This window comes from Pteropus medius, unplaced genomic scaffold (assembly GCF_902729225.1).
Source record: "Pteropus medius unplaced genomic scaffold, Ma_sr-lr_union100, whole genome shotgun sequence".
Lineage (NCBI taxonomy): Eukaryota > Metazoa > Chordata > Mammalia > Chiroptera > Pteropodidae > Pteropus > Pteropus medius.
Window position 1 is genome coordinate 64686 of NW_024353787.1, and position 14561 is coordinate 79246.

Below are 14561 nucleotides of genomic sequence, written 5' to 3' on the forward strand. Positions count from 1 at the left end.
ATGATGAACACAAGATGATGAAAAACACGGCAACAAGGGTAGAAATTTGGGTATCAGTACTTTTTACACTTAGAAGTCGGAAACTGGTTAGAAATACAGAAACAGGTTGTTTTAGGCTTGAGAATGTTGTGGTCCTTGTAAAGGTGGTCCACTCTCATGCTGGATTCAGAATATGCCAACACAGAACCTGTTATTTCTGTGGTGATCACCTTATGGTTTCTCACCTGAAGAGTATCCTGATATTGCACAGCAGCTTGCATGGCATCCTCAAGCTTTTCTAGCCTCTCTTTCCATGTTTTGTTTAAGTTCTCCCAGGCATTATTCATCTAGGGGAAAAACAGATTCTTTAATTAATACCGCTCTTCAGTCTGAGTCCACTAGTATCAGAACTCCTTATCCATTTCTCCACACCTCATCAATGCTTTTCTTCACTTCAGGCTTCTCAGTTTCTCCACAGGCAAAAATCAAATCTGCTCCAAGGATTCGAATAAACTCCAGTTCCTCATGTAGACCATCTGTCTCTTCCTTAATAGTCTATATGTAAATGAAGAGAACATAAGCCAAAACAGAAGCAGAACAGAACTTCTCAAACTTTGCAAATGTAATTATATACCATCAATAGCAGATGTTAAACAGGACTGTCAATTTCACAAAAGCCTTTCAATGTTCTTATAGTATTTCATTTATCTAAATAGTGAAGTTTCAGACTCTGGTTATTTATCATATACATATACAAAAAATAAGTGTTTCAAGTCTATTTATATATATAACTATAATTAATAGTCTGTGAAAGGTACAATAAGCTTCAATAATTTACCAAAGGTTCATCCTTCCTTCCTCCAAGGAGATTATAATCTATAGCTAGAAATCTATTATAAAGACATACATTAACGAGAGTAAATAATATAGCACAAGTCACAAATTTAATTGAGAGACTTGTATAATAGACTTGCTAGGCTATATAATCTTGAAGAAAGCCGGTTCTGTGCCAGATCCTAAAAAGTGGTTCATGGACTGGCAATGACAGGGGTGGGGAGAGGGAGAATGGTTGAAATAAAAGACATAAGAGAGACAATATCAAAATAGGCTTGGCTTGAACTAGACTGAAAAAATGAGGAGATAAATGCATTTAGTAAAAATAAAAACTAGGCTCCCAAAAGACTATAAAAGGTATGTCAAAGAAGCGACTGTTATCTTCGGACGATGAACACAGAATTTATTTTTCTTTTCCACCTTCTACTCTTTTGCATTAAAGAAATTTACTTGAGAAATAAAATAATGTATACTATAGCAAGGACTAAATTCAGAAATAAAAGCAAAACTGGATTTTCTAAGCATATTATACTAATTTAAATTAAGTTTAAAACTAATGAGAAAATTAGTTTTGTGTGATGAAACTGTTCTATATCACGATCTATAAGCAGTAAAGCTTGTATATATAAAAAAGGAATCTACTATTTATAGATATTTCCTTCAAGTGGAAAATATCCCATTAAACTTACAACAGCTTTTAAGGCACTCAGCCTGGCTAAGCAGTTAGTTAACACAATGTACTTGGACAAAACGCTTTTCTTGAGGACAAACATATAAGGGTGTTTTTTGTTTTTACCTCAGCAGCTTCAACTTGTTGTTTGATGATGGATGGGTCAATGCCTGGGCTTTCTAAGTCATGGACGATGTCCTGGGTGTCTTTGATGGTGGTCAGGAGAGCTGCCATGTCATACCAGAACTTCTCTGCTAGTTCAAGGACATCAAGGAACTTAATTTCTCGCTCTTCAGCCCGAGCTTTGATGTCCTCCCAGAAGAATACCATTTGATCCAATTTGTCCTGGATTTCTGAGGGTGTAAAGGAGGACTGCTCTAAGTACTTGAAATCAGTTTCATCAGAAATACCATCTAATTTTACTCACATTTTCACTGAAATTATCTTTAAAAAAGCTCTAAGAATTTATAACTGAAGGATAGTTTTCTATCTTAGTTTTATTATTTCCACATTTACATTTTCTGCTTATGTTGGTCTCACATATAAAGAGATCGCAGTGGTAATCTGGAAAAGAATTATCATCTAATATAAAGGTACTGGAAAGATACAAAACACCTAACCTGCTAACTTATAAAGGGACTGAGATTTCTATTTCCAGTGTTCTGTGTTGAATTTGCTGTTTTCCATGAAAGTGTTATAAAAGGCAGTTATGTTCTATCCACTATTGATACAGCAGTTCACTTATATTAGGGGTTAACGGAGCATTTGTTTCCTGGCCTGGGAATCTAACTACCGATTGCAACCTTGTTTAAATGAGATGTGTTTTGAATTTTAAATGCCTTCCAAATGACTTTCTGGAATAGTCATTACTTGGGAACTTTCTACATTCAATGAAGTACTTCTGGTGGGATGCTGGAAGTAAACACAGCTTAGAATTTCTTCTATTGTTTTTCCTTAAAAATAGTTAGATTCATTAAGCACCTTTTGCAGCCAGATCTTTGTCAGCTCCCTGAGATCGCCCAATGAGCTCTTCTCCACGGCGCTTCAGGGCCTCAAAGGAAGGCTGCAGTTTTTCTAGCTCCATGGTTGCACTCTTATTGTCACTGATGCACTCTCTGATCTTCTCTACTTCAGCTGGGATCAGTGGTGGCATACGCAGGCGAGAAGAAAGATTCTCCAGAGTCTCCAACATGGGCTCAATTTTATCATGGAACTAAACAAATGCCAGACCATTAGCCATCACAGCAATATTTCATCATACTTGTGGGGGAAGCGTCAGGGAAGATAACACCAAGGTATAAATCTACTTCTATTTAGGATAACCTACACACAGCCATGCCCAGTGGATGTTGGGCTCGGCTTAGGAACTGTTTTGGGCATAGTACACTAGAGCTGGCCCATCAGAAAAAGAAAGTAAATGTTTAAGAATCAAAAAGATATTAAGTAATATACTAGAAATGTGACGAGAAAGGGACAAGACTATGAAACTGGTGAAAGTCAGTGTGTCAACATCTCAGATGACAGTTGCATGCAACAGATCAGACCAACAAGTTAGATGCCCTCCACCAACTATGTAAGTAGATGGGGAACTCAATATGCTAAATGACTTAGAATTTTAAATTATCATAGCATGCAACTTAACAACCACTGTAGATAACAGTGAGAAAGGAAAATGTTGGCACGATGAAAAAAAATTAAGGAAGGCCAAACCTAACCTTATTCTAAAAGAACAATTTCCTCTTTTCTGGTACTTTGAATAAAATGACTATAATTGGAAAATTTTCATTTACAATCTGAAGCAGAGAGGGGAGAAATGGGAGCGAAATAGCTAAGCCTGCCCCCTAAAAAAGCTATCTAAAACCTACTTTGGATTCATTAATTAGAATAAGGCTTATCCACTGTAAGTGTCTGACAGGAAATAGGTGGTGGGGTTTCCTTAACAAAATCACTTCCCATCACTCCTTTACTTCTAGGTTCCACCCCAAATGAAACTGGCATAATTAACTGCACTAATAAAATTCGTTCCACTGAAGTTTAGGGAAATTTCCTTATAGGTAATCCTCTCAATTCTCAGCTTCATAAGAACACTCTAATCCCAATGGGGTTGGGTACCTTACCTCTGTAATCTGTAATGGTGGGCGCGGTCAACACAACAATGAAATGTGACGATGTGGGGAAGACAGGAGCAGGCAGCAACAACACAAAGTAACACATTCCACAATGTGAGTGAGAGATGGGACGGAAGGTGGGGGGAGAAACTCGAGTAAGTACAAATATTAACCAAGAATATTGACTAAACATAGGAAATAAAATACCCAGACATGACAAAAGTACCGTTCACAGTAATATATTAGTTGAAAAGTATGTAGTTACATGCTTTAAACTCCACTGCTGGTGGTTTATGCTTCTCTTCCACTCTTATGTCTCCCTACTCAAGCATCTTTCTCTGAGCTAGGAGCTAGCAAGCCAGTGGCCTCTTGAGTAGAGAACTAATGTGCTGTCTTCTAAATCTCAAAAGTTAACAGGCCCAATAATAATCTGACTTTTCTTTTCTTTTCTTTTTTAATGTCTACAGCACATGGTATTCCAAGGTGGTCTCCCATCCAAGTACAAATCAGGCCCGACCCTGCTTATCTTCTAAGATCAGATGAGATCGGGCAGGTTCAGGGTGGCATGGCCGTAGACTTAATCTGATTTTTCTTAAGGCATTTATTACTTTGAAATGAATTTATCCAGAATCATCCCTGCTAAAGGATTGTCACAATATAAAGTCTTTAAGGAAAGCATCAACAGACAATATATACCAACTGAGACATGTTTAACCCTCCTGACAAGTGTCAGCATACCCATGCTCCTTGAATGAAAATGCAGACTGGCAAAGGTTCCTAGTCTCTGATAATGTATCACCAACACGCTGGTCTAGACACTCTTGAGCATAGAAAATACTTGATATACAGACTTCTTGCTTAGACTAAAGGACAGTGGAAGGAGTTTATGACACACACGTACCTGAGCTGACTGGGAAATAGCCTCGTCCAGAGCCAGGGCCCGCTGGCGTACCTCCTCTTTTATTTGGGCATACATGTTTTCTGCTTTCTGATATTTTTCTTCCACCATTTCTCCCTCTTCAGGATTTAGCTCCTTTAGTTGTGGGCCTATCTTTAGCAGTTTATCAATATGAGGTTTGTGTTCAGCAATGGATTCCCTTAATTGCTATGTGAAGAAATATGGATTAAAATGAGCATGTTTATATCAGTTTATTTAAATATTTAATCAGAGCGCATGCCAACTTTGGGAGGAACAAAATGAATTACTAAACACCAGCAAGTCCCAGCATTTCATCATTTATTGAGAGGGAAAAAAACATCTAAGTCTTGGGCTCTGGACACTACCTGATTCTTTAACTATTAAAAGCCAGTGATGCCTCATCGCCCAGGGAGTGTTCCCAGACTTTCACCCTCTGATATAAGTTTATCCCATCATCTTCTGTACTCATGAATACTTATGCATACTAATAGTAATTTCCATCGTTTAATACCTTTCTCCCTCCCCAGGCTGAGAGACACTAAGCAGGACGAGCTACAAATAGCAACATTTCGGGTAATCCAATCACTCCTTGACTTTACTGCTGACTACTTCTAGTTTACAACTTTCCAATTACAGGAATGCAGAGATAGGAATGAGCACAAGCCATAAACAAATATTATAAGCATTAAAAAGTATCTTTTTACAGTGGTAATAGCATATGTTGAAGAGTCTACAAACTTCCCTTTCATCTCAACTATATGCAGCAAATGCTTTCTGACATTCCTTCATGGCTCACTCCAGCTGGGGACTAACCGAATGGAAAGAGCCACCCTATTGTCTACTGGAAAGATATTAAATTCCCTAGATGTTTACTTAGTTCTTTGTTTACTTCTGCAATATCCAGGTTCCTGGTATTTCCATAATATTTTCTTTAACTGATTCATATTAAAGGACAAAGGAAATAATTCAGATACGTATTTTTATTGTGTAAAGAAGTTCTAACCGATTAAGCATTTTATAACATAGACCTTAACACTCAGTAGGCACTAGTAAATATGTTTTTTAATAGATTGTGGAGTCCATTTTCAGTTCTGCAGTTAAATGAAACTCAGCATGCTCCTTACCCTCATTTCCTCTTGCTGTTGCCTGAGCTGCTCATGATCAATAGCTGGAGGAGGTAACTGTGCTATTAGTGCCCGAGTTTCTTCAATCCAGGGGCTGAGCTCCTCATAAGTTTCCCAAAATTGGTTCACCAAGACCTGTGCCCGCTCTAGACGGGCATAACGCTCTGAATTGAGTAGACTAACATCTTCGTATTGCTGTATTAGAGACTCTGTCTTTTCCTATGAACAGAAGTATTACTATTATGAACTCTTCTAAGAAAAAAATGTAGGTATATATACATTAAAGTCTAAAGGACAATATGATTTCACTCATATGTGGGATATAAAACTGAAAGCAACAAACAAACACGACAAACAGACTCATGGATAAGAACAGTAGATTAGCGGTTACCAGAGGGAAGGGGTGGGGGAGGTAGACAGGGATAAAATTGGGTCAAAATATTTGGTGATGGAAGGAAACCTAACTTTGGGTGGCAAACACACAACGCAATATATATATGACATACTGTTGATCTGTACGCTTAAAATTTATTTGATTTTATTAATTGATGTCACCCAATAACTTTTAATTAAAAAAAGTCTAAAAGAATAGACACTAAAATATTAAAAAATATAGATTAATCTAGTAAGATTAAAAGGAATTTTTATTTTCTTTATACTTATCTGAATTTTCTACATCATACATATATGTATTATTTTCCTATCAGATATTTTACCTGTATGATTTTTAAAAATATGAATGTTTCAAATATAGTAAAATAGCATAAGCACGATACAGTAAAATTAACATTTTAGTGAATAATCTTTTACAACTTTCAATACAGCATTATAAGAGATCAGTTTAAGACTGAACATCTCAGGGGCTAAGATGAAGTCATTTGTCCATCAAGTTTCACTTGTCTTTTTTCCTGATAAAAATGTCTCCACAAACCTGGCATTTATGCTTTATATGTTTAGAATGAGTAGCTAAGTCAATTTATGAAAATTTCTGAGGAAATAGTGGTTACCCGTGCCCTTTATAAAAATAAACAAACGAAACTAGAATACAAATTAACTCTCTTGGCCAAGCCTTTTAGAAATGGGGATTATGTTTTGGAAGGACCTATAAAAAAAAAATTCTGCATATGGTTCAGAAAAATCTATCATAGATTTTTGAAAGGTAACTCTTAAATCACTCATGTACTGAGAATAAGCAGCAATTTCTCTATTATAAAAAAGATGGATTTGTAACATGTTTCACATTACGTAGTACAGCTGTTTAGACATTTGTGAAGACAGGATTAGGAGTATGAACTCCCCAAAACATCGCTTAGGACTTTAGTACCATAATTAGTAATAGAGGAAAAAAACCTTCTTAAACTATAATTTCACAATTGTACTTCTAATTCACCATAATCAAGACAAGACTATGGTAAATTAATAAATGCAATTTACCTGTAATACAGCTTTTTGCTCCTCTCCACATGTGCCAAAGATTTCACCACGATGACTAAAGAGTTCATCCATTGAATCTTTGTGTCGAATGATGTCAATGGAGAAAGCCTTTGAAAAGTAAGCTACAGTTAAGAAGAGGACCCCAAGCCTGTGTCAGTGAAAAGTTAGATATAACCTATGAAAAGTTCTTTGCTTTAATAAAGCCACATCAAAATTATTCTTATAAAGTTTGACACTTTGCCTACCCACACATCTTCAATGTTTATCTTTTAGTAGCTAACAAAAATATCTTTCCTCCTGAAAATCATCCAGAAAATTATTAACCTTTCCTGGATTAATGAGCCTATTACTCTCTCTTCCTCATCCTAATAAAATATTTATAAAATCAACCTCTATCCATACCATGACATTGAATCATTCCACTTGTCTTGGAATACTAGTCAGAAACTCTTCTAGTCACTCTAAGAGACTGCTGATTATACGAGCTCAGGACACAGTGGATGTGTCAATGTTATACTTACCTTCTGTACCTGCAGCTGAGCTGTGGTCTGGTCCTGTTCCAGGCGAATTGGACCCAGTGCCATCAATTTCCGTTTTGTTTCAGCAACCCAAGCTAGTTCTGCATCAGCAGCTTGCTCATACTAATAGACATATTGAAGAAAAATGAACATATTATATATGCAGCCAGGGTCTACCTTCTTGGAATTCTAATTTATTCAACACAGAAAAGCCTGGATTTTCAATGACACAGTTTATATCTCACAAAGTAAAGCCAAAACTGGGGAGAATGTCATAAAATCACAGTCAAGATGCAAACAATTTAGAACCAATTATACTTCAACATATACGAGTTGATCCTATTTCAAATTCTTTAGAAAGATGTTAGAGAACCCAGTTAGTGGTCCTACAGCTAGCAATGGCAATGGAAACTGACATCTTAAAAAGAAATATACTTCTAATCAGTTTTTTTATGAGGCTGTGCTCTTTCTGCCAATCCTCTTTCCTATTCATACACTGAATAGTAGGTTTTAGTCATGTTTAAATATAAACTTAACATGGCAGCAGACAGCTAAATCAAGTGAACTTGGAAGCCTCAAATTCCAAAAGAACATCAAACCTTTAAACAGTTAGGCAGTAACAAAGGAAAACTAAGAACATGTTCTAATGTGACTGCTGTTTAATGAGGGTCCCTCAACCTTTTATCGCTTCCTTTGCCAAACTACACTGATATTTAAAGAGGAAAGAAAGCTTCTCCCAAGCACAGAAAGTTTCATACTGAATTCTGGCCAAGATTAGGGTTATCAATATAGACTCATCGAGGATGCACTTAAGAGTCAGAACAAACTTCTATGTGGTTCACAAATCATTTGCTTATCACTATAAACCCAAAGAGTTATGTTATATTATTTTTTTGAACATTAATATTATATTATTTTTAGCACATTAATAGGTGCATATCCAGATGCAAAGAAAAGTAAATAACTTTTTCAAGAAAGCAGGAAGAAAAAAGATCAAGGGAAATATGACACCTGTGTTTACTGGGAGGTTCTATTTTGGATGGCTTTGCTATTTTGGTTAGCATATTTGATGGTAATTATAGTTCTTGATTCCTTCCCCTCTTCCATCTAATGTTAAAACTGCCGATTATATCAAACTAAGATTGTAATGCATTTGGATGTTTTGGGTCTAGATATTATATACTCCCATCACCACCTGCCTCTTAGCAGGGCATTATCTAAGAAGAGGGCTCGCATAGACCTCCTCAAGTTCTCCACTCAAAGAGGTCAAGTATTTTGGGTCAAACCTGGAGCCATCCTCACATACCTTTACCCAATCACTTCTCATCACTGAAAGAGTCTGTTGCATCAGATTTACCTTGATCTCATTTTTCCTATTCCTGAGGCTATATTTTCATAGTTTTGTACATCTCACATATATCTACGCTGCCTAAAAAAATCAATGCATAAGTGTTTATAAACATTACCTGTTGTGACCTCTGAATAGCAGCATCAATTTCATCCACTCTCTGTCCAACAGTATCACTGACTAGCTTGTATTGCTCGTTGGCATCAGACACAAGTTTATCCAGCCCTTCTCTGGCTCTCCAGGGCACCAGCTCTAAGAGTGCACGGCTCACTTCATTCACTGTGTCCAACACCAGCCTGTGCTCCATGACCTCCTTCTTTAATTCCTAAGGAGAGAAAGAGTTTTCAGGCCAGATCTTGCTAAATTAAGCACATTAGCAGCTGTGCTGGATAGAAAGTGCTATCTCTGCCACACATCCCATAAGGGCTTTGACCTCCTTCCTTCACTTATTTTTTCGTTTCTTGGATTTTTCAATCATTCCAAGGCTGATTTTAGGTTTAGCTGTTGCTTAGAACTGTCCATAAGACTTCTTGAGTCAGACTGTCTCTGGGTAAAATAGTGCTTTTTCTTTTTTTCCTCCTTACTTCAAAAGAAACGATAAATACTGCTTTACTCATAGGCATTTAACTCAATAAGTATCTAAACAGTATTTCTATGCCTCCGGAACTACACTAGATACTGGAGGAAAATCCAATATAACCATGAAGCACTCTTCAGAGACTGACTCATAAAAGTAATTCCTAAAATGTTACGTACAAGTAAACCTTCCAGGGACTTGGAGTCAATCTGTTTTCTTCTTCAGACCATAACAAGTGTTCTTATATCGGTCTGTCTTTATGTCAAATATTCCTGTCCATGAGTAAACAAGAAAGGAGGCAGGCAGAAATTTTTCGTTTAGATTTAAGGTAGAGATAGTTGTTGACAAACTTAGGTATTTAAAATTAAGGTTTTGACTAAGGGAAACTTCTTTTCCTTTTATAGTGTGAAATGACAGCTCACCTTCTGTCTTTGCTGAAACTGGGGTATTTGCTCCCCTGTGGGAGACTGTCCTCCACTGGCTGCCAGCTCTTCCTCCACCTCCCTGAGCCACCCGGTCAGTTCCTCATAAGTAGACTGGAACTTGGTAGCCAGCTGCCGGGCCTGCTCTAATGTTCTGAGGGCCTTGGAGCTAGTGACTGTGATGTCTGTGTAGCGAGTCTTTATTCCGTCCAGTTTCTCTTGGATAAGCAATACCTCTTCACCTGTGGGAGATCACACACAATTATTCATATGCAAGAGAATACGAGGGAGTCCTTAATCCCTTTCTTCAAATCAAGAGCATATATATGCTTTCTCCCTATAATAGTGATCTTCACCTAGCATCCCACACTAAGGGAGGAAATAAACCTTTCAATCAATAAAAGGAGTCTTTTCTGAGATTATTAAGATCTGAGTTGAACTGGAGGTATTTCTAGATGTTTTCATAACCTTTCAGTGAATGCTGGCATTTGACATATTAGAGGGCAGAGGGAGTCATCATCTATTACCAGATGTGAGACAACAACAAAGTCTTTTAGTTTTCAAAAGATTTAGCAGGAAATAGGAACCCAGGCCACCGGCCTTCTGGGAGCACATAATAATACAATCAGTGAATACTAAGCTTCTGTATACAAAGAGAAGTGCTAAGTGTAAGGTGCTCTTTTCCCTGGATATGTAATTATATGACCACAGAGGTGACAAAAGATGCATTTTTTCAAAGTACCTGTGGTTTGTTTTAGAAGAGCCTGACCATTTTTAATTGCTTGATCTACATTCTTCTTTCTATTAACAATTTCTTCATTTAAAGCCTGAAAAGATAGAATATCATTAATCCTTAAACTATGGAATGACAAAGAGAAAGAAATGAGACCTCTTAAGATGAAATTTAAAATAAGGAGATGAATACCAATTTAGTTTAAACAGCAGATATTTGATTCCTTCATTATCTCTTTGGTTACACCATTAATTACTTAAAATAATTAAATCGGATACTTACAGGGAAGCTTTCCTTTGTATTGGATAGAAAAGTTTTAGGATTAAATCAGCTTTACCAATTTACTGAGACTTAACCTGAACTCAAGAAAGGTAGAGCAGAATTCAGCAAAAATGTCTACTATGTCCGAAACAAAGAGTAAGACAGAAAGTTCAAAACAAAGTCAGCGAAAACAGGCACACTGAAATCGGATCCTGGTTAAAAACTCTCAATATATGGTATCAATGAAGCAGAAGAATTTGATTAAAAACAAAAACCCCCCACTTTGCCTATTTTTACCATCCCAAAAGAAATTTCATTAAAATGAAAAGGGCAAATTCTAAAAATATTTTAAGTTATAGAAATGTGATCAAACCTTGGGTACTAGTTAAGCAATCTAGTTTTATGAAAGTTTCTGCTCAAATGGAAACTGAATGATGCATTATGTAATGATGCAAAACATGAGCAGGAACTGAGATGGCCCCTGACTATACTCTGGATCATCTTCTAGAATTATTCAGTTTGTTAAGTGCCAGTATTTCCATGGATTCATTAGAAAACAGATTAGTTCTTAGCAACAAGTCTGTAACTATGTACTTGTATATAAAATAAAGTTGAAATGTTTGGAATAAAAAAGAAATGAAGAGAAACATAAATTACAAAATAACTTAGTAACATAACCAATAAGAATGGAAAATATGAATACCAGGTGGTCAGCATGCTGTTTCTGTAGGACATCCTGTCTGTAATCCTTTACGAACACTGAACTGAGCTTGTCCTCAACCTCAGCCAGCCAGTTGAGCACCTCCACCTCATCCTCCCCGAACAGTCTAGCGTTAAACAGTGCTTGTTCAAGCAGGGCTGCTTTCCGACAGCACCGGTCTTGAATCTCACTGAATCGAGCCTGCAATGAGTCTAGCTTTTCTGACAGCACACCCTGTTCTGCAGAATATGTCAGGGAGGAGAGGGAGTGCCCAATTTTGACTGCCTGGTGCACATCTGTTGCATGGCTTTCTATTTCTTCCTCCAGAGCCTGGAAATCCAGATGGAAAAAATGAATAATGGAAACAAAATAAATGAAAAGTAAACACAAAACAATGAATAACAAATGAAGTAATAATTAAATAATAATATAAAAAGTTTACCTATTGAAGGCAAAAATAATATAAAAATTGAGAACAAAAGCTGTTTTTCTGGTGGTAGCTTATTACTTAATATCTATTTTTAAGTATGTGACTATTCCAATTAATAATCTGACCATATTTTAAATTAAACTTTAAACCGCCCCCACAAAACATATCTTTTAGAATGTTGCAGGTAGTTTTGTAAATTTCTAGGACTTCTGACTCCAGTTCTTTGTTTTCATTTACCATAACTCCTTCCTACCTTGTGCCGAATGATCTGCTGCTGTATTTTGGCAGTCTGAGTGCCAACAGGTTCTGAGTTAGCAAGCTTTTTCTCTGTGACAGATAAGAAGTCAGAAATAGGCTCAGCTGTCTCATGGAATTGCTTGGCCAGAACCAGGATATCTTCCAGCTGTTTTTGCCTACACGAATATATAGCACAAGCTGCTTAGGCAAAAAGTCACATGAAGACGGATAATAGTACTATATTCAGTAAAAGACCAATCTTCATAGGCACATTTTAAATACCAATAGTAAACAGAATATATAGATAGCACTTTGCGGTTTTAAAGGGTTTCATAAGCCTTACCTTATTTTGAGTCTGTTATAACCTTGTAAAGTAGGCAGAATAATTATCCTACTATTGTAAAAGAGAAAACCAACCTGACGGCTTAAAGAAAGATTTGTCCAAGGCACCCAGTAAGTAGCAATAGTACAATGAGTAGGAGAATCAGACCTTCTAATGCTTTCTCCTATGGAAGGTAGCTCATGCATTATCTGAACAGGTGACCAAAACAAAATTTAAGATAGTCAAAAAATCATCCATCTTCATTTCTTTCTCTCTCTGCCACTGCTACCTTCACTTTTGAGTGACGAGAAGAGAGCATTTGAAGGGCAAAGGCAAACTATGAACTAGAACTCCCTTCCCATCTCCTCAAATCCAGTCAGGCTTCTAACAATTTCAAGCCCCAGAAAATAAGTCTGAATCCAAATTTAAGGCAAAAAATGACCTCAGACTAACTGAATTTACTAACACAAAGGGCAGAACTATGGACTTTATAGCTCACAAATCTTATTTAATATAACATTAATACTAAGCTTAGATTTCAAGTTCTCTATAGATTAAAAGCAGCAAATTACAAAGGAGAAAGGTAGCCTGAATATTGGAAGCAGCCTGACAAGGAAGAGACAGAAAAACAACTACAGAACTGCATTAGCACCCAGATTAATAATAAAAGGCCATAACCATGACTCTGAATCATTAACAGACTAAATGCTATGTCATTTAAAAAGGCCTGGGAATGTATGATGCCTTTTAGTTCAGCAAATCTTTACTGAACATTTACTTTGTGCCAGGTCCTATTGACAAACTTTTCTTAGTTTGTTTATGCCAGTCTTCAAAATACATCTTTAATACATCTAAAACATATAATCTTAAAGATTATTATTAAACTAGAATTTCATGCATTTCTTGAATGCATTTATATTTAACAGAACCACAAACTAGCTCCTAGATGCAAAAACATCTAATATTATGATAAGCTAACAGAAAAGAAATATGAAAAATTCCAATTCCAAGTATTGAAGATGTTATTTATAAATATGAAGGGGAAAAAAATCTGTTTCAAAAACTCGGAAAATAACTAGCTGGATTGTAGGAGTCTGTGTCTGTCATTTGGAACCATGATTATGCTGCAGCAAAATAACACGCAGAAGAAAGAGCCTTCTAGTTCTCAGAAATTTGTGGAGGAGCTGAGGCTCATTTCCTGAAGTTATTCTGGTTATGTGGATCATCTCTAAGAATGTACCCCTCTTCAAGATAAAAGCCACTGAACATCTTCCAAAGCACTGTATGAATCATCAAGGAGCTTTCAGAGTACCTCAGTGATAGGCATCACAAACGGGACAAAATGAATCTTCTCTGACCCATTCCCAAAACCCCTTTGACCTTACCTGGCTGCTGCTTTGGTGAGCAGTCCAGTCCACCTACTTTCTAGACTCTCCAACTGTCCAGTGATTTTCTCTCTGTCAGCCAGCTCAGCCGACTGGGCTATTCTGCCTCCTTCTGCTTGAAGCATGTCTACCGTAGCCTTTCGATCATCTAGGAGCCGCTGGAGCAACTATTGTACACATGTTTAAAGCAAATAAAAAGTAATAACATGGAGTCAGGTTATAATCTGAAATAAGGATAAAAAACAAAATTCCAAATCCCTAGCCCATCAAATCCTAAGCTTAACTGAATAACAGAAGTTTTTTTTCTTCCTGAAGCAAAATCATAAGATATACAGCATTGTTCCTACCATCCATATAAACTTTTCATATATTTAAGTTCTTAAATGGTAAAGTGACTGTCATTATTTGACTAACAGGAAACTTACTTTGAACCAGGAGAAAAATGCACTGAAAGTTAAGCCCTGCCCTGCAAAAAACCATATACAGATAGAATCTTAAACATAAACACACAATTATTTAGAATATTGCTGACCCTGAAAACACTAAAAACCTCAAGATAA

At 36.6% G+C, this 14561-nt stretch overlaps 1 protein-coding gene and 1 pseudogene across 1 annotated transcript in view; both read right to left on the reverse strand.

The window, feature by feature from the left end:
• Positions 1-14561, reverse strand: part of MACF1 (microtubule actin crosslinking factor 1) — a 297622-nt gene that overhangs the window by 33277 nt on the left and 249784 nt on the right. Inside the window, 15 exon segments of the mRNA XM_039850987.1 lie at positions 225-326; positions 412-534; positions 1610-1836; positions 2465-2696; positions 3601-3609; positions 4493-4696; positions 5635-5853; positions 7069-7176; positions 7590-7709; positions 9053-9259; positions 9934-10175; positions 10676-10760; positions 11631-11957; positions 12311-12470; positions 14002-14168. Of these exon segments, the coding sequence (XP_039706921.1) occupies positions 225-326; positions 412-534; positions 1610-1836; positions 2465-2696; positions 3601-3609; positions 4493-4696; positions 5635-5853; positions 7069-7176; positions 7590-7709; positions 9053-9259; positions 9934-10175; positions 10676-10760; positions 11631-11957; positions 12311-12470; positions 14002-14168 (2532 nt within the window).
• Positions 4050-4168, reverse strand: LOC120593316 (uncharacterized; annotated as a pseudogene).